This window comes from Folsomia candida, unplaced genomic scaffold (assembly GCF_002217175.1).
Source record: "Folsomia candida strain VU population unplaced genomic scaffold, ASM221717v1 Fcan01_Sc004, whole genome shotgun sequence".
Taxonomy (NCBI): Eukaryota; Metazoa; Arthropoda; class Collembola; order Entomobryomorpha; family Isotomidae; genus Folsomia; species Folsomia candida.
This window is the reverse complement of record NW_019091196.1, coordinates 10,788,268-10,808,944: the sequence shown is the minus strand read 5'-3', so window position 1 is coordinate 10,808,944 and position 20,677 is coordinate 10,788,268. Positions and strand designations below refer to the sequence as shown.

The following is a 20,677-nucleotide window of genomic DNA, read 5'->3' as shown; positions in this document are numbered from 1 at the left end:
TTAAGCTATTGTTTTGTAGCTATTTCTTGTCCCTAAACCCCCTACGTAAAATCATCATTTTACGCGTGTATTACAAATACTCAGCAGTAAGCTGAGATGATTTCGACTTACCTGCGCATCTGGCGATATAAAGGGATGAAATGGGATACAAAATGGAAATGCTGCAGAATAATTGGTAACCACTCGTCCGATTTCCCTGAAAATGGAAATTATGACAATTATTAGCATTCAAAGAACAAACGTTCAGCTTCTCCAGGAAAATTTTCACAAGAAAAATTTCAATTACACATATTACTTACGCAAAATCTTTCGTTTGTGGATGGGAAGGTACCAACTTCAGCACGGATCGATACGCAGCCTGCATCATGTCAACTGTTCCATTAACGAGGAATGAATCCAGATAATCTGCAATAAACGTGGTACACAATTTTATATTTGAAGACATATTTATGTGTCGCAAATTGTGTGTCGTCGACTTGTAATAAATACAAATTATATGCACGTACCAACTTCGAAAGACTTGGTCAAATTGCTATTATCATCAACCGATATGACGACATATTCTCCCAAGTCGAAAAGCCCTTTAGCTGCCATGGCCCTGTATTGCATAGATAGCATATATATTTTATTCAATTGCACGTCTCGAGTAAATATTTTGACTTTCTTACCGGACCAAGTGAACAAGCGCGACGTGTTCTCCAATAAATACGTAAACTGAAAATTATATTCAAAATTCAGCATTTTAAACTAAAAAGATATACCAAATGAGTGCTCAAGTCAAAGAAAGAAAGTGGTCTCGACCAGCTTTCACTTTTCAAACCACTGAATTTTCGTTACTTTTTCCCTAGCCTCACGTACATTCCGAATCTCATTGTGTTTCCTGTCTCGTTGTACAAACTCATTAAAACCCGGAAATCGTGTCATCAAGAATAAAAGAGAATTGGTGGAGATGAGAGAAAGTTTCCGGGAAGGGATGCAGTAAATGTACTTCAGTTGACGTGACAGACAGAAAAACAGCCAAAGGACGTCACTTTCTTCTTTTTCAATTCATTCCCCTATCCTCAATTGTGTTTATGTATGCGATTGACTAGTTGATTTTGCAATATCATGGCATGAGGCAAAGTGAGACACACAGATTTATGTAAGTACACAAGAACGCCTACGTAATACTGAGTATGTAAATTTGAGAGAGAAAATTTACAATTTCTTTGTACTTGTAATTACACACTGATAAGTTGTTTTTTCTACTTTTTTCTTACTTTCTCCAGAGGAAAGTGCTCATCAACATCAACAACTTTTGAGGTTCAAGGGAGTTCACCACCATTTCACCAGACGAACAAAGAAAGGTGCTCCTATTGCAATCTGTCTGTGCGATTGTGATGCAAGAGATTGTTGGGATAGGATCAGGATTGGCAGAGCAGATTTTCTTTCTCCAGCAGGGAAAGTGCTTTAACTCTCATGTCGTCGTTTTTGCGACAATAAGGAAATTGTACAATGGGAACATTCACAATTTCCATGTGAAAGGGATACAATGACAATACATGTAAATAAATGTACTTGAGACAGATCCCTTTTAGGTTCCTGAACCTAAAAATGTTTGCTACACACTCACCACGTGCCTGTGTCAACTTCCGCTCGAAATTCTCTTCGCATCTTTGAAGTTGACAATAAATTCGAATTTGGAGAAGATATTGGGCAGAAAGAAATTGGAGTGAGGGGACAAGACACTCGACAAATTGAAAGATTCTGGCTCAATTTGTTGGTCTATTTTACATTTATACAAGGGCTAGACGTCTCTCGAGTGTATACCAAAATGGATTTGAGACGAAATAAGAAACTTCAAATCGCTTTTCCCAGTCGTGCATTATATCTACGTGCCTATCGACACGTGTCTCAATTCACGAATCATGAAATTCTTGTACACCTTGATGACTACGATTTTTAAGCAGTTCATGCGTCCAGCAATGTAACGCGATTATTCTCAGAATCGGTGACATTTTTGTATGTACGCAGTACCGACTGCGTGAATGAAATATGGACCCAATTAAAACTCGTCGTTATTAATGAAGTTGGATAACGCCGACGTCAGTGAAGTAGAGATTAATACAAATTGAGAAGAAGAAAGTTTGCGGTGCGTTCAAGGCTGCATAATTGTGGTAGATGATATACAGCATCTCTTTAAGAATTCTTATTTAAGGTGGGATGAGCGAGAAGTGAATCTCATTGGTTACAGTTACATACACAGCAATTACACGTACGGCGGAGCACGTAATTAAGAAAATGCAGAAAGTATAACAAAGTGACTTCCAATTACCTCGAGTCCTTTCGTACGTTTTCTCCACAATTTTCACCATCTCGGGAAAGTTTTCAGGAATGTAGTCTGGAAGGTTGTGGTGGTCCGTTATGTTGATATTGTGCTTTTGAGCGAGTACCTACAAAGGAGCAACAGATACAGGAATTCAGGGACAAAAGTGATATTCATGGACAAAGTCAAGAAGTTTCTTAACAACTTGACAGATACTTATAACGGGCAGAAACTATTTTTAATTTCCTCCCTAATGAACCACTTTTTGCGGGTGGAAAGTTATTAAGAACTAAATTCATTTATTATAAGGGAAATTATAATAACATATTTCATCCTTACGGTGATAGCATCCACGAGCACGCCAAATTCACGATCCCTTTTTGTAGGACACATCACCAGAACGATTTGGTCCCAGTTGAAGTGTTTCAACAAACCGACGACTGACTTGGACACTTTTGACGAGGGTGGCAACGTTCTGGCAAATGTGGGATAAATCGTTTTATCCGAGACGCGGTGGTCACTGCATTTCTGAAAAGATAATTAATTTCCGGGGAATCAATTTCCTGGCATTTCTTTATCATGGTAATAATGTTAAGTTAGACACCAAGTCTACCGCAGCTCATATATTTATATGTACCACGTGCATGTAAGATTTCTATAAGACTTTAGAAGGAGGAGGCGTAATGAGATGCAACGAAGAATTGAGAATTTCCTCTCTCTTCAAACGACCTGTTTGAATTCAATTCTAATTCTATCCTTGTTTTCTCTAGAATTTAAACCGATTCGACAAGGGAATGCAACTTTCACTTTCATCTGCATCTCCATCCGTATAAACTCGTCACGTACACCTCCTTGAATCTTATCACACTGCAGACGCATTCTTTGTCTCTCAAATTCAAGTATTTCGAAGGCCGATGGGATTTCAAAATTGAAGTGTTTGATTGAAATTGGAATAATTGACATTTTCAAATGTTAGAGGATTGCCAAGTACGAAAACTAAATCCATTGTGCAACTAGACACTCTTTCCAACTTCTATAAATAGGCATTTTGAATGTATGTGTCTAAAAACGAATCTGCCTTCACTTCCATCTCGTCTTCTTCATCTCAAGTTGACATGCATCTCGTGGGTGGCGCAGATAAAAGACAAGGTTTGATTTGATGTGGACCTTCACCTTCAAACTCTCAAGTAGTAGTGCAGAGCTCGAGCAACGCTGGCTAGCCATCTGCCTAGAGACGGCTGTGTCCTATCTAAATGCATCTACTAATTCAACTCAAAAAATGACAGACACGGGAAAAAAGCCTCTCATCCCATCAGTTCGTGATCAAAGATACTTCCTTTCATTTGCACCCACGAGGAAATTCTGCTGTGCCATCATGATCCGGCCGAGTGGTGGTTTGGTTTGGTTGGTGAAAGTGGGAGAAAATATCAGCCAAGTTTTATTGCTCTGCTGGCAATATCGCCATGCACTGCCAACAATTTGTGTATGTATCCTTGTGTAATGTGTGTCTGGGGAAAATTGGGGGTTAGACATAGCTGCCTAATAATTTTCTGGGTAATAAGCAAGCACACACTCCAGCAGGACAAGGTGCACCTATATCGAGATGTCAGGACTAATGTAACGCCTTAGTGGTGGTCCTGGCCTAAAGCAAGTTTACTTTGTGAGTCAAATTAGCTGGGTGATATTGCTCATATCTGCACAAAGCCGGTCTGTCATCGCAGCCATCAGGCAGCAGGTCTGTCCGTTCTTCGTGGTGGTAATGGGCCAAGAAGGAAAGCAATTTCGGCTTTTGAATGAATGTGTTGTTTAATTTGCGGTCTGCGTTGCGGAGAGAAATCGCCTCCTCTTCCTCGCTACGTCGCACTTTTCATTCCCATATTCCCACTGGCAATCATTGCAAGGCAGAGAACCAACCAGCCCAAAATTTCCAATGTTATTAACGACCAATTATCCTTGTTTTCCGATGAGGCTAGAAAACAAGTCGAGTGAGATGGGAAAAATATGATAAAAACAACGTGTCACGTGGGTATTTATTTGGTTAGTGGTGGTGAAATGCAAGTTAGGTTATGTTGAATTAAGGATAAACTGGTCATCAACACATTTGTCCAATTAGTATTATTTACGACAAATCAAGTGCAAGGTCATCAGTAAGTAATTTACAACTACCAGGAAATTATGAATGTAGATAAAAATATCCATAAAACAGAAGCTTATCAATCCTACAGATTTCAAAAACATCAATAAATAACTTCGAGAACTATCTATTTCTGCATGTTGATGAAAATGTCTCAAGTATTTATTTGTATTGTAGGTCCCCCTTAAATCGGGCGTGCTCTCCAATAAAAATGCGTAGCTTGAACCTGGTAGGTGAAGTTTGAAATAAGAGACCAAAGTTCATCAAGGTTCAAGCTTTATTTACATTTAGAACTCGTCTATTAAATCCGATCAGCAGACAATTCCGTCTTGATCCTTGTCTCGTAACAAACGTGCCCTTCCAATGAATTCAGTTGTTAAAAGGATTGCATTTAGCGAACTATATCTCTTGTCACCCTGCTTTAAAAAAACTTTGGGGATGATGACAACTTTCTCCAAATGAGTAATTTTATCAATGTACACATGACGGGCTTTCACCATCAGAATTTGTTATGTCACAAAGACTAGATGATGAAATTTCACTTGATGAGATTGTCCCTCGTATGACGACATCACGCCAAAAATGTACCACACATAACTTTACTACATACATGTCCTCGTATTGTCGTCAGAAGATACTCTGCAGTTGTGAATGTTGCGGTTCACCGTGGATTTTGGGATGAATCAATGGTATTAGTGCAACATGTAGCAGTTTGCAATCGCTTTTGTACTCGAACATCAAAAACATTGAAACTTTTGTTTTGGTGAAACTATTTCGACAACCGACAACAAGGTTTATTGAGGAGAAACCCCTGAGGAATATTTACAAACTCGCCCCCAAATTCAACCAAGGAAGAAGGTTAAGAATAGATACCAATCCAATTTAATGGGAAAGTGAACTATTCCAAAATATTATTAGAATTCTTCTTTGCTGGTATTTTGTGACTGAATGTTAATTAAATCCAGTGTCCAACGAACCAAAAGTGGGTTGAAAACTGTATATTTGGAAGAAATATGACAGCACCCAACGGGGTCATCAATGTCATGTCATCACACTTTGTCGGAAAGGATTAAAAATTATTTGGAATTATGATGATAAGAGCAGTTTATTAGTACATAGGTAGGTGTGTTTGTGAGTGCTTTGAGCTGATAATAATTCCAAAGTTTCCGGTCCATTCCCCTTTTGTCACCAATATCCAACTTTCACCAACGAACACAAACAACTCATCCTTTGCAAAATAATCACATACGCAATCAAATCAAATTTCAAACTTTGCAAAGCCCACCCACCAAAATGTAATATCGTGTTGCGTGATATGAACACTAGTTTTCGCAGTAGATACTTTACAAAATCCATACAAATTGAAAATTGTGAACGCAAATATCTGCAGGAAGTACGTCATGACTCTGTTAGTTAATTCACTTGGTAAAGTGATCCATCTCCCCGGTTTCGAAATGTTTTAGTAAAATTAATCGAAATTCAATTGCATTGGATAATGCATGGTGCCAAGTTTAGCAAGCAAGTGAAAGTGCCAAGTTTAGAGTGTCATCGATAACGCTCTATTTGCCGTGGGTTTAAACTTTGTAATGCGCGTTTGAGTGGTATTTGGTTACGTGTGTCATCAACGAACGAGTTAAATGACCTCATGTGAACCATGCGAGAGAGGGATGTTGTTTTAAATCTTGTACAAATATTTTTGATACATAAATCTAAACTGGAAATTTTAGTTAAATATGCGCGTACACCACAATTTATCCCATGAATGACACGATAATCGCCCTTGATCTCAATTTGGCACAAAAAAACTTTCTCTCTGATCGTTCATTTTTCCAGGAAGACATAAATGTTCCTCTTGTTCTTCCATCGTGCATAAAATCCGAGAAACGGTCACCGTGCAATAACTTGATACAATTTTACTACGAAAGAATAAAAACTTTGAACTCTGCCTGCTCGGTGATTGGTGGTTGCTTAGTTTTGCGCCCTATCTGTCTTTTTTTACGCCGTACTTTCCCAGGGAAGAAAAACTAGGACAAAGAGAGAGCAAAGATTGTGTAGGATTAATCGTATCTATCTGCTGCCTGGACACGGAAGTAGGTTTCTCCTCTCACGAGTCTATATAGGATGAAATGGGCTAAAAAGTAGTAGATTTAACTTTTTAAGCAGTAAGAAACTTGCGAATTACAATTACGATTACGCCCCTTTCGTCATATCTGATTAGCACATTTTCTACGCCGCGTTAACAACTGACTTTCACTCAACTTTTGTCAATTAGATAAGAAGACAGCCACCTAACTTGATTTGATTAGATGAACGTTTCATCCATGTCGGTTCTCACTAATCTACGTCTGGCCCGACTTTTTGTATCAATAAAGACTTTAACTTTTCACCACTCCCGCCGCCACCACAAAGTAAGATAAATAATAATAAAACTTGTACTCCAGAAATACATGGGAAAATCTAAAAACAAAACAACTTTCTTCTCACCACGAAAAACTATGGGTGCATAAAACCCTTTTTTCACTAGAATCCAGACCGACTTTCACTCTCTCATAGTACTCACGCACTTCTCTTCTTCCCTTCGTAGTCACATGGGTGAAGGAATCCCAGACAGGATTACTTCTAGCCAATTTAATACTTTTGACTTAAAGTTACAAATGGACTGTATGGGCGAGTGACCTCCTTGGCTTGGTGTTTCCGATTGTAATTTATTGCCGTCAGGACTGAAGACTTCTGGTTTATTACTCTTTGTCCAATATCTTCTTGGAGTGAGAGGTGGTGGTGAAAGCAGTGGAGTCGCATGATATACATGACTAAGGATTCGGACCTCGGAGGAAGTTTGGTTTTTCTGATGTCAGCTTTGCTTTAGATGTCACCTCGTTATGAGTAATGAGCTTGTCAGAGGGCATAAGGACTCATTAAATGTGGGATTAGAGTAGTCATTTTATCATATATCGCTTAATTCGGTTAGTTGCGTTGACCCCAACGAGCAAAGGACTGACTACTACGCCGATTAAACCGGAAGTGTAGCAACTGCAGTGTCGAGAGAATAAAGTGTCATTAATTACTGTTAATATTATGCGGTTAGGTCCCATTATCGTTCATGGTTGACAAAATCGAGGGGAGAATATTGTCCCGAAATTAAATTAGTGGGAGTAGAAGAGATGTTTCCAAAAACCCTGAAATAGCGATGCTTTTATGCCATGCCTTTAATTTTAGGGGGTCCAAAGGTTCCACCACTTTTTTTAAGTTGTCACGTATGCAATATTTAAAATCTCCATTAATTGATTTTGCGGATGCGGCCTCGTTTGCCAGAAAGATTATAATATTCAGCACTTTTGAGCACTACGTGAGAGCGGAACAGTGCTTATTAGATCCTCGAGTCAACAGAAATGGAGTGTTTTCCTTTTCTCTTTGATTGCTTGCTTACTCAATCACTCAATAGGACTGGATTACAGTTAGGAAACAACTCATTTTCGCGATATCCGCAGTCACGACTCGCCAAATTTTCCATCATGCACTTTCTCTCTCCCACTTTCTCCGAACTTTGCGGTACATGTTAACATCAATGTTCTCACACCATACTTGCAAGTATTCTATCCATGTCGGTATGAATATTTTATGGGTTATTGCTTAATGAAAAACAAACAAGCGGAACAACACTTTGTGGACTGCCTTACTTCGCCCAAGACTAAGAGCACAATCAATTTTGTGCTGTGTATCTATCTTCCTGGCAAGAAACCACTCTACGTAACAAGACGACGAAAATCTTGAAATAGAAATGTGACAGACATAAACTTGCCGGAAATAACGTTTCAGAGAGTAAACAAACTTTCCATGCATGCATGCCGAGAACCAGTATGGACTAGAATAATTTCAGAATTCCAGAGTTTTTATCAATAAATAATAAAAGTCCGGCAAAAAGCGATATGAAAATTCCTTTGTGCTTGTTGATCATATTTTGTTGATCAATTTTTTCCCAAGAATGAATAGAAAGCTTAATTGTGTTGTTGTGGGGGAACTAAATAATGCTCCAGGAAAACATTTCGCCACGGTCTGTGATTTGACATAAGCTTCGTGTTTTTATGGTAAAAAGTGTTTTCCATTACTTCGTGAAAGAGCTTAATCAGTTTCGCGAATTCGAAGGACAACATTTTCCCCGAATTTGCACGCTTCATTGCATTTGATTATAATGTGTACATATAAATTAATACTTTGAAAGTAATAAAGAGAGAGAGAAAAAAGTAAAAGAAATCAAAGTGATTCTTTGAGTAAACATGGGTCCAAAGTTTTCGGATTCACTTAAAAAATCACGTATCTATCATGGAACTGGTTGGTCCGGAAAATTAAAAACATGAGACTGACATTGAAAAAGAGAGTGCTTTAGAGTTGAAGATATAGAGTCAAAGGTTCAAAAAGATGTTGAGCTTTGGAGCAACATTTTATCATCACGATCACGCCGTCGGGTTGTTTAATTCCAACCCTGTGAAAATTGATCCTCAGAGATTTGTCACTTTCCAGAACAAACCTTGGCTGCTTCCACCAATTCCAATTCGAACACAAACTCAAGTAAACAAAACATGAGTGCTAAGAAAACAAAATTGAGAGTCTTCCTCTCTTTTACGTAACTTTTTATCATCCGAATTTTATTCTTCATCAAGTCGTCGTTGATGAAAAATCGAGTTATTTTGTCCAACTTGTCCCTGATCTTTTAAAGTGGATGTTTTAATGGAGATGGGAAAAAGTTTGCAGACTTTTTAACAAAATCTTATTTTTCAAATGTATGCATGCAGACTTAATTGTGAAGTTTCTTAAAGTGCTTTTAATGCCGGATGACTTTGACATATTATTGCAATTTTTGTCTAAAATTAGCTTCATGATAAGGTTACAGTTGCATAACTCTCCTTAATTGATTTTACTCTAAAAATGTGTCTGAAGGGACGACATCACTTTTGACACTTATTACTATAAATTGTCTGCCAGAGCTTTAGACATTTTTCAATTGAAACACTACTGTCCGTGGGGTTTTACCAACACGAGATTTTGGCACGGCACATCATCACCAAGTTTGATATCATGGGAAGCTCCCTCATAATAATATTTTGCTCCTGTGAGATCTGTCACTTTCTTTTCCTCTCGTCTCAAGTTATGACGTCGTATATTTCGGTCACTTCAAACAAACGCAGCGTGAGACTTTTACCATTTTACAACCAAAGGAAACTCCTCTCATGTTTTGAAGTTGGGTAATAAAACGAAACTGAATTCATCTTCCGTAGTAGTAGCGGCGTGGACGATTAAGATGATCTCCTGCTCACCCATATAATTTTAATCCGTTTTCGCTACCAGGGTCTAAAATGAATCTAAAATTCTTTGCACGAAAAGAGGGAAAAGTTCCATATAGATTCTACCTACGGCACATGGATGGAATATTTCTGACTTCATTCAAAGAAATTCACGGGCAACCAGCAACCACGAAAAGACGTCACTGAGGTTAAATCCACAACAATCAGGGGCAACTTTCACCAGGTGTTTTATTAATTGGCTGGCGTGTCTTACACATATGTAGGCCAAACGTCTTGAGGCGAACCGCATTACAAAAATCAACAGCAGCAGGGGAGAAGTATGAACTGTGCGACCAATAACTTCTCAAAGCATACTTTCTCAGACTATCATATTTTAAACAAAGTTGTTCACTTCCTACTCAAATTCGGGATAAAGTTTTTGCGGTTTGTGTGTGATAGGAGCAATAAAGACTACAATTTCTGCCTAAACCTACTTTCTGAAAAGTTGAATAGTTACTTACATAACATTAAGTTTGGTGGTGGCAGGCATATAATGCTCTACGGTAAAAAAAATAACACACCCAGTAAGTGGGTGGTAAAGTATTAGGTATCAAGATGTCAGAGAGTATGAATACATATAAGTTTCTCAGAAACTATGCCACCCTTCAAAAAAATGTGTAATTTAAAACCTTGTGTACTTAAAGTTTGGAAGATCATCGTCATTTCAAGAGAGTAAGTAACACCGAGAAAAACTCACCGCATCGTCTCTTGCACTCATATCTATTTACTAACATCCTAAACTGACGGATTCTTTCAATGGGAAAGAAATGCATAAAATATTTAAGGATTGCTGTAAACCTAGAAAGTGAAATCATCATCCTTCTACTTCACCCGAGCATATCCAAGATATTAATAATATCAGTGTTACATCGGTGTTTATTGCATACCCAAATTGGTTGTTACCCTTTCGTCGTAGATATCATTGAACCGCACAATGAGCGGAAGAGTGTCGAATGTGTAGAGGGCGATTTTCTGCGTACGGTGCTATGGCCTTTACTGGGAAATGGATAATCGAAATCTCTCTGATTACTTAAACCTTGTAAGTCCAAGCCAAATAGATGCGTAAGCAATGCAGACAGTTCAGTGTACTATCTACACGGACCGGAATCATAACTTCTTGTTGGCAGCAGCAGGGGTATTATTTTATTACTAAACCGACTTTCACCCTCACCAACCAAACCACTACTGCGTACGTATGAACGTACGTATATGCTATCTATATTAATACAGCATTAAGGATAAGGTTGCCAGCAATCTACGCATTACTTGACTTTCGGTTTTTACCGTGGTGGTGATGATACTGCATTGTCTTCCGGGAGCAATATTTCCAGGCCAAGGCTGCTCATCTTTCCTCTCACGATCACAAACTTACGCTTTACTTACGCACAATAATAAGAGGTAATCTCATCTTCACAACTAAGTGAACTGGGTTACACAGTCTATAAAAGTGTGAAAAAGCGTGTAGTAATCCAAGGAGATTTTCACTGAGTGAGGAGATGCTTCCCCTGTTTTCGGAGGAATTGCATGGGTTTAGATCAGAGATTATTATTCTTCTCGCTCAGACCTCTGTAGATCTTGTACCGATATGTGCACCCAGTGCGGTTTGGCAAAAGTAAATAAGTATTGGGAAATTATTGAAATGCGTTAATGTTCCCGACACAGAAATCACTGGTCATTTTATAAATAGCAGTACAAGTCTGGAAAAAGAAACGTGATCAAAGCATCCGCCAGCAAAAATTGGCCTCGTCCAAATATTTGCAACCCTGTCTGTTTTGCAGCCACCACAATAATAATAAAAATTAGATTATATCTATCGGACTTGGCCCCAGCCTAGATCTTTATCCGAAATTCTAGGTCTCTGTGCTTCAAATTGGGTTCTACTTATATGTATCTGCCACCAATATATGTATGCTATTCATTCCTCGGATTGTATGGTTATTCGCCATCACATGTCGTATTCCGACCTTGTTAGCGCAAAGAAGAAGGGGTTGTGTGACGACAATGATATGGGTGACAAACAAACCCAACTGCTTAAACTTGGCGACGCGAGACGAGGAGAAAGTAGAGACGTCGACTAAGTGAACTGGAATTCACAACCACATATCCGCCGATCTCATGCAATGTCAAGTGTCACCCACCGTCGTCTTCCTATTATTATGGATCAGGGCAATTTTATCTGTGTCAGTGCCATAGTTCTATAGTTCAAGTGTACACGTTTCAACTATGCCCTTTGGATAGCATGCGAGGTCGTGATTTCAAATACAGAAGGTATCTGTACATATGTATGTCTGCTGGAAATGCGTGTGCGTGCGTGGGACTATTGTTGGCAGCTTTAGAAAACAAGAAGAATGCCCGCATCTTGTAAATTTTAGTTCACAGTTTGCATAAACGGGTGCCAACAAGGAATAATAAATCGATCACGGTTCGATTCGTAGAATAAAAAAGTAGGGCTGCCTTGAGTTATGGGGAAAAATGTGGAATTATTTGTTTATTTGTTTTGAACAAGTTTTTTTTTTACTGATAACTGGAAGTTTTATCAGGCAATAATATGTATGCAACCCCATTAAAACTCGCAACAACAGAATTGGTAGAATTTGGAATTCTTTTTATTTACGTCCTCCATAAAGAAACGGTTAAAAAGTATCTAAATGCACATACTTATCTATCTCGACTGGATTTTAGTTACATTCTTTTCATCATATGAATGCTCGTCGGTATTAGAAAATACCATCCCAAACAATAAAAGATCAATTCAACTGCAGCTACACAAGATGCAAACGTTGTATTCGAGTTTCAATTTATTTTTGAGTCAGGCATCCCACAAATTTCTGCCTTGCATCGTTTCCCACAAAATTCTTTTCATCTTCTTGGGCCTTCTGTTATTTTAGGTAGACTGGATACATCCATGCGGCAGTCAGTGGTTGCGATTTTCGGTCGAGTTGGCCAATATTTCACGGCAAATTTCATTGTTGAGAGTTTGCCAATGGTGGATATGCATGTACATTTAAGCTCTTTCATGTTTGTATGTATGTCAAATATAAAGTGAGACTTGGTGTCCCTTGCCAGGAAGGAAGCTAAGCTAGATAACTATAAAACAATACAAATCTCAACTGAAGGATGTATGAACAACGGACTGGAAAAGGGCATCTGCACAATAAACTTATTGCCAGACATACACGCAATAAGTTCTTATCATCACTTAGGCCATCGCCCCCATCACTCTCGGACTTGTTGGGTGTAACCAAAAACATGGACAAAAGGTATATAGGATAAAGTGGAAAAGAAGTAAAGTTTCCTCTAAAAATGGTGAATTTATTGCTGAAGATGCGATGAAAAGTGCATAATCTGCATTTGCTCACAATAATGCTCAAACTTATGTATGTACTTTTGGACGGGAAAGGAGAAAACCCACCCCAATTATTATTACACAGTCCAAGTTATTTAGAATGCAGTAAGTAAAGTTTCGAAATTTGTTGCAGAATAAATTTTTACCCTTCAGCTCAATCCTGATTTTGAAGATGAATTAGTTTTGGTGGAAACCAATCCAAAAAACTTATAACTTGTGTATACACAGAGATTTTGGCACAATGACAAGACAGAAGCCAATTCGTATATGAAAATGGAGATGCTTTTTGTGTTGTGTGCTCTTCTATTACCTCCCGAATTCTTGTTCTCATGCAAAGAAAACATTACACAACAAACAGCAGCCGAGCAGTGAGAATATGTACTTATGTTCGTAGCATTAGTTGACTTTGACTACTATCAAATTTACGCCACCAACCAGTATCCGATTTTTTTGCGTCGAGTTTTGTTTTGAAATCATGCTCTCGCTTCTTTGCCATCCGAGCGAAAAATAGTGTCGGTGATCAATGACCGACCTGGATTCTTTTAAATTGAGAGCAAACCTCCAAATTGAGAGTATAACTCTTATTGACAAATATGTATTATTCGTTTTGTATTGTTTTGTCTTTACGTTTTACATTGCCAACCACAGTCTGGCAATAAATAAATAAATAAATAAATAAATAAAGGCACATATTTGTCTTTGATCAATTTAAAATAGCTCACAAACCTAAAAATATAGTTGACATTGTTTGCTTTTCAATCAAGAACGGAAGGAAGTATATAGAAATCAGGGGAATGTGGGTTATTCTTGGTCGGGGAAATTGAGACGACGCGTGTTACCGGCTGAGGTATTTCTCATACTTATCATCGTTTAACCCTTTGACATTCAAAATCGTTATTCCATGTATTTATGTACCCTTTGCGATAATACATATTTGTATGTGCGAGCAATACTAATCTAATGTTTTGTCCCTTTATCTTCCTCGTGCTTTGTTTAGCTTACTCGCCACTTTATCAAATTCGGTAGAATGCATCCGGTCTAAGAGATGAGATCAAATCACATCATGCACTTATGTACCAGGGCGGCCAGCTCTGATAATATTCGGTCTTCTTCTTCTACCCTTATGAGGTAAAATATATGAGGGAATTGGCCCAGAAACGAGAGAAAGACAGAGATGACAGTTATTACATATCTCTTCAATGGAGGATAGGACAACCAGACTTCCTGTATTTCCGACACTCCGACTAACCAACCACCCACCTACACACCTACTGAAGGAGATATGTGTGTATGTACACATGTGTAAGGATAAGCTATGTAGCTCGATATCTCCAGCAGCACCAAACTGCATACAAGTATCTACTACATACTACATTCCAGACCGAAACGTTAGGAATTTAGGTAAGTTTTTATACAGCGGATAACTTCTTGTGTATTATGTGTAGTGTGTATCTAACCCCGTTTACGGGCTTGCTTGGTTGGTTGGTTACATCATTTTTCTCATTTAGTTGAGAGGACGACCCAACTTGGACACTAAACTGCGGGGCAATGTAAACTCTCCAATAGAACAGATAATGTTTGTTCCCTCTTCCTTTCTTATCCAGGATCTAGATCGAGTTCAATTTCTGACTCAGTAAAAATGTCCTGGCTGGCGGAATAGATGAGGCAAAGTGGTAGCAGGGGAACAAACGTAGTAGAAATCGAATCCCCTCTCCTTCTTGGTCCGCTGAATTCATCGATATGGCATAATTTTGGTTTCTTGAGAACAAACCAGAAGCTAAAACATTAAAAAGATCTGCAGAAGACCAGACGACGACGAGACGGTTCGAGAACGAGACTACCTCTCTTCTCAAGGAAAGGTACATATACACAAATGCACTGGATGCAGATGGAGAAACAGAGTCGTGAATAATATTTATGTGCTGATGTTCCATGCGTAGTTTTTCATAGTTGGGAAAAATCACAAGGAAAAGTTGGATATTTTACGATGAGATGGTGCATCCACTCAAGTTATTGCATAATTACTTTTAAAATAGATAGAAACGTGTCATTCATGCAGTATTATTATGCAGTTTTGTTTGATGATAAGGAATGAATAAAACATTTAGCCAAGAAAATGCACGAATTTTGTAATATTGAAATTCGTTCGGCAACCCTTCATCCGAGGCACGAAGTGAAAGAGTGGCAAAGTCTGCATTATTGGCAGGAGGATATAACACAGGAGACACTACTGTCTGGAGAAAAGCGAAGAAAGTTGGACTTACGTAGGATATCATGGGTAGATTCCAAGCGCTGCTGACAAGAGCTTCACTTTGACAAGTGTCTTCCGGTCCACCGATGAACGCAATGGCACCGCGGTCTCTCATCTCGGTCATCATCCGGATCGGCAGAGATGTTGCGATCAACTCGGAACTGCATGTATGCAAAGAGAAAATCAAATTTTGTGGCGGATTGATTGGATGGAAAAGTAATTGTGCCGCTGAATGCAATAGTACGACAAACTGCATCGAGGGACTTCGTATAATTGCATCTGCATACATGAAAGTCAGGTTGGGCAAGTTCATCATGGGGAAAATGAGACTTTAATCAAATTTTATCCGAAAACTCCACTACTTCGAAGTGAATTTAACTTTTTCCTTATCTTTAGAAAACTTGGCTTTGTCAGCATCCATGAAAGCCAACGAGGCAAAACAATTGACTTACTCTCCAATATCGGCAGCAATAAACTGCAACGTCCTGCCGGGGAGGATGCCTTCTTTGTTCACTTTCTCCACCGCGAGTCGCATTGCCCCCAAGCTGAACGGGTTTCTGCCATAGGGAGAAAAATTTTTATCGAAAAATGAGCGGAAATCGAACCAAACAGAAAGTTGTTTATGTTTTGGTTGGTTCGTGTACGTATTTACATTTCAAGTGTGAATATATATTTAATTAGTTGAACTTTGTGAAATTAGTCATTACATTATAATCGTGGTAGTGTAAAACTGGGCTAGACTTTAGTTAACCGACGGTCTCCGATGGGGTAATGTGATACGTCATTTTGATCGTCTCGGCGAGCTGAACAAGAATATCCAAGCGCGAAAGCGCGGAAACGCCCCGTTCAAAAGTTATGGCGGGTCAAAGTTTGAAATTTTTATTGCATTTTTGGACGTTTCAAAGAATTCTAAGACTTTGTCTCACTTTTCCCCGTGGCGGGAAATTTTTTGGGGCGAAATGAGATTCTTGGGGTAACGTGAGATTTCAAATTTTTATTGTAGAACATTGAATTAAAACCATTTTCCGTCATGGCGGGAACTTTTTGGAGTGAAATGAGATTTTTGGGGTATCGTGAGATTTGTGTTTATTGCGGGGAGGGGCTCATCCAACGCGTTTACGCCCATTATAAAGCCTAGAAAGTGGGAAAGCGGGGGACCCGCACTTTTAGACCGCGAGCGAAGCGAGCCTAGAACGCGCGAAAGCTGGGGCCCCGCACTGTTAGTAACTAAGTATGCCCAATATTGGGGTATTGTTCGTATTTTAGCGAGCGAAGCGAGCAGGTTAGGTTAGGTAAACTAGGTAGGCGGAAAGCGTGGAATTTTTACCTAGTAGTGCTACCTAGGAGAGCTAGGTAGTAGTGCTACCTAGGAGAGCTAGGTAGTAGTGCTACCTAGGAGAGCTAGGTAGTAGTGCTACCTAGGAGAGCTAGGTAGTAGTGCTACCTAGGAGAGCTAGGTAGTAGTGCTACCTAGGAGAGCTAGGTAGTAGTGTTACCTAGGAGAGGTAGTAGTGCTACCTAGGAGAGCTAGGTAGTAGTGCTACCTAGGAGAGCTAGCTAGTAGTACTACCTAGGAGAGGTGCTACCTCGGTAACGCAAATCCCACGGTACCCCAAAAATCTCATTTCACTCCAAGAAGTTCCCGCCATGACGGAAAATGGTTTTAATTCAATATTCTACAATAAAAACTTGAAATCTCACGTTACCCCAAGAATCTCATTTCACCCCAAAAAATTTCCCGCCATGGGGAAAAGTGAGACAAAGTCTTAGAATTCTTTGAAACGTCCAAAAATGCAATAAAAATTTCAAACTTTGACCCGCCATAACTTTTGAACGGGGCGTTTCCGCGCTTTCGCGCTTGGATATTCTTGTTCAGCTCGCCGAGACGAACAAAATGACGTATCACATTACCCCATCGGAGACCGTCGGTTAACTAAAATTTTTCCTAATAATGAATGACATTATTGCAGGTTATATCAAACTCGACCACTCCAATTCGACGTTTCGAAGAAAGCATTTTGCTGCCATTTTCCGAAGAAAGGTGTTTATGCAATAATGTGCACCAACCCCAATTGCCCTAACAAGTATGTTGGACCCATCTACATTGGTCAAGGTGGAGAAGGGAAAGCAACAATACAGTCTAGGATGGACGGTCATATTCGTCGATTTGATAGCCCGGATGCTGCGGGAATCGATGGTCACTTTGTTGGTGCATGCAAAACATTCATGCGTTTTGTGTTTATGAAACAAATCAGTGATTTACAAAATCGCAAAAGTATATCTAGTAAATTCTTTGCATATATGATCTCAATCAATCCTTCGACTAATTAATTTGATGTTTTTCATGTACAGTAAAAGAGACGCAGTACATGCATAGGTTCGGGACATTAGATCGACTAAGGGGAATGAATGGGCATGTCAGTGTCTCCTCATTGCCATCTCAAACTATTGCAGCAGAACGTGGAGAATGTGTTTCGGTTCGACAGACTCATAAGCTAGTGATGTCACGAAAAAACCGGAAGGGTACACAAAAGTATGTAATATTATCTATTTTCTTTTTAATTATCAATGAATAAATCCTTTGAACTTTTGCAGAGTTCCAACTGTACACTTTCAGACACTAGTTGCTGCATGTATAAAGGCAAATGATCTAACGTCAGTTACCATTATTGATATAGTTGACTTTATTCAGACCAATTATCCTCACTACTATTCAAAATCAACAAACGTGCAGAACTCATTTTCTAATCGTCTGAGAGAGAATATCAATGGAAGAGTGAAAGAGACGAGTTCCTACTATTCGAATTGGTTCGATTCGTTGGAAAAAGACAAGGATTGTAAGAAACCTTCGAGATATGTATTGAAGAACGACAACTTTGATGAAAAAATATACGAAGAGGGATTAAAGGCTCTGGATGATTTTGAAAAATCAGAACAAGAAAGGGACTCAGCATCATCATCTACAACACCCTCACCTAGACCTGTCCGACCAACTTATGTTGCTGACAGCGATCCTGACTCAGACTGATTGCCATTTTAAATACCTAATACCTTACAAACATGATGAAACCTAATTTTAGTTCTTATGATGTCATTATGTCTGATTTGTAAGTGCTTGATAACATTTGATTTGTATATATGAATTAAAGTTCTGTATTATTAAATTACTTACCTGACATACGGGGACAAGAAACCGATGGTGATTGTTTCGTTGAAGCTGTGCGCCCCGGAGAAAGTCAGGTACTCGTAGAGGGTGGAATACTTTTCAATCTTGGTCTGTGGATCGTCTTCCTCCTGTCACAAGTACATACGTCATTTAGTTGCAAATAGATTTTCTCCCCTACAAAGTAAGCACGTAGAAACAACAATGACGAGATGGACACCAATTATCCTCCGAGGTCAGAATAACCTCTCAACGAACGAACAACAAAGTAAAACAACGCAGGGCGTACAATAAAAGTTAAAAATTTGGGTTACAGAAGCACTCACTGACAAAAAACACTAAACTCCACATCTCACTTCTTCCCTTTCTCTGGGGACATTAAAGGAAAAGCAACATCAATAGAACACTAATTCCAATTTTCAACAACTCCCTTGATGTATGTGCGTTTTTCTATCCTATGATTCGGGTGGGGGGATAAAAATAGGTATTTATGAGGTCTTTCCATAAATGTAAGATTTTTTTGCTTTTTGACACACAAATGTAACTATACGTATGTACGTATTTATGTATGTGGGATGTGATAGACTATAGGTAAGTGAGGGAGATATGGGTATTTTGCCTCCATCATTAGGCAGTTCATGTCAAGAGCAGAAGGAAAACAAGGCTACGAGCGTTTTATAGAGTGTGGGAGTTGACTTCTCATTTCTGCCAAAGGGTCCCCAGGACAGTTGACACCAATTCGGCCGAGCAAAGTACATACCTCAAATGGCAAACGGTAAAGGAGAAAAGCTGACGACTGCTTTCACTCAGGGTAAAAATGGATCAAATTCATTCCACTTTATCTCATGAAATACAGAATTAAATTGACACCGGGACAGGAAGGAGTCGCAAATATATGCATAGATCACGGCCCATTCGAACTGACACTTTCTATCAAATATAATGAAACGAGGGTAAATAGCTGTCATTAAATATCGCTGTCTGCCCGCATTTCTCATTTACATGCGGTTTGCTAGAGCTGTCTATATAGCTAATTTCGTTCTCAGGAGTAAATTAAATTCCGCGTCTATCAAAGTATAGTTGAATTTATTGAATAAGCTTATTACGCAACTTACTCCCCATTTGCACTTGTAGTCCGTATGCCGATAGGTAAAGTTGGACATTGCACTCCTCTCCATGCGGGACACACCCCGACGCCAATTCTTCTCCACGGTCTCCTCGCTGATGAGCCTCCTTTGTTTGGGCGATAGACTAATTTGACTAAGCAGCTTGGTCTGAGATTTGGTAAGATTTTGACTTGATGATGAGCTGATCACACCTTTTGATGATTCAAAAGCTCGATATCGTTTCGGATATTGGCTCGATAATTTTGGCTCGAGGCTGTGATGACGATGTGAATTTTGGGAAGATTGCATTTTGAGCTGGATAGCTGGATTTTTGTCGGATATTCCTCCATCCCGAAGCTCGATTACTTCTCCGTATTTGTATTTCCGGGCCATATCAGTTTCCTCAGACTTCCTACTTGATTGTACATTATGTGGGACTGGTGGGGATGATGAGAGAGGTGGAGTTGGGTTATTATGCGAGTCAGAAGAAATCACAGCAGAGGTTGACGACGACGTTGCGACGATAAAAAAGATGATAAATGCCAATATCTTATACTTTTGAGATTCTCGGAGAATATTTGATCCGGAGGAGGAGGCCACTGCCCTGACAAGGACAGGCTTCATCATGATCTGCACAAAATTAATCATGTAACACATCACATATTATGGAAAGGCATTCCTCCACCACTTCCCTGTCTACAAAGTTTGTTACGCAATGTTCAAAACTTATTATTATTAGGATGAAAATGATGCTTTCGTCTCAGAGTAAAGTCGCCGGAATAGAAATATGTATGTAAAAGGGATGCGAATAAGGTTCCAGTCACTCGAAGAATATGAGATTAAACTCTTCACTAGTAGTGAAAGCTCATTCAGAGAGGAGATCCGACAAGTAACTTCTTCTCACAACTCCCACATTTCTCTCCTCTCTTTCTCTATCGACTATGTACCACTTTAGCCGGAAGTTTGCCATCCGACGACGAACTAGCTGACACCACAAACCATAAAACTAACTAGCCATTGTCATTTCAATTTA

The 20,677-nt window shown here is 39.1% G+C and overlaps 2 protein-coding genes across 7 annotated transcripts in view; one reads left to right on the top strand and one right to left on the bottom strand.

Annotated features, from left to right (window-relative positions):
* LOC110849136 (guanylate cyclase 32E) overlaps positions 1–20,677 on the bottom strand; it is a 32,655-nt gene that overhangs the window by 10,367 nt on the left and 1,611 nt on the right. For both annotated transcript variants that reach the window (XM_035851531.1, XM_035851532.1), the window contains exons 2-11: positions 19,654–20,274; positions 18,548–18,669; positions 15,828–15,932; positions 15,389–15,536; positions 2,645–2,833; positions 2,315–2,432; positions 669–714; positions 507–598; positions 300–405; positions 112–196 (exon numbers count right to left, since the gene is read on the bottom strand). In XM_035851531.1, coding sequence (XP_035707424.1) covers positions 112–196; positions 300–405; positions 507–598; positions 669–714; positions 2,315–2,432; positions 2,645–2,833; positions 15,389–15,536; positions 15,828–15,932; positions 18,548–18,669; positions 19,654–20,271 — 1,629 coding nt within the window. In that variant the 5' untranslated portion in view covers positions 20,272–20,274. The remainder of the gene's footprint in view (positions 1–111; positions 197–299; positions 406–506; positions 599–668; positions 715–2,314; positions 2,433–2,644; positions 2,834–15,388; positions 15,537–15,827; positions 15,933–18,547; positions 18,670–19,653; positions 20,275–20,677) is intronic.
* On the top strand, positions 15,906–18,539 carry LOC110849403. 5 transcript variants are annotated; one of them, XM_035851540.1, is made up of 4 exons: positions 15,906–16,015; positions 17,346–17,650; positions 17,728–17,908; positions 17,971–18,539. In XM_035851540.1, exons 2-4 carry the CDS (start codon positions 17,431–17,433, stop codon positions 18,401–18,403), a joined length of 834 nt encoding a protein of 277 aa, XP_035707433.1. In that variant the 5' UTR covers positions 15,906–16,015; positions 17,346–17,430; the 3' UTR covers positions 18,404–18,539. The 5 variants fall into 5 exon arrangements, with proteins under 5 accessions (XP_035707433.1, XP_035707434.1, XP_021952502.1 ...); XM_035851541.1 differs by having other exon boundaries at positions 15,956–16,143; positions 17,728–17,898; XM_022096810.2 differs by having other exon boundaries at positions 15,957–16,094.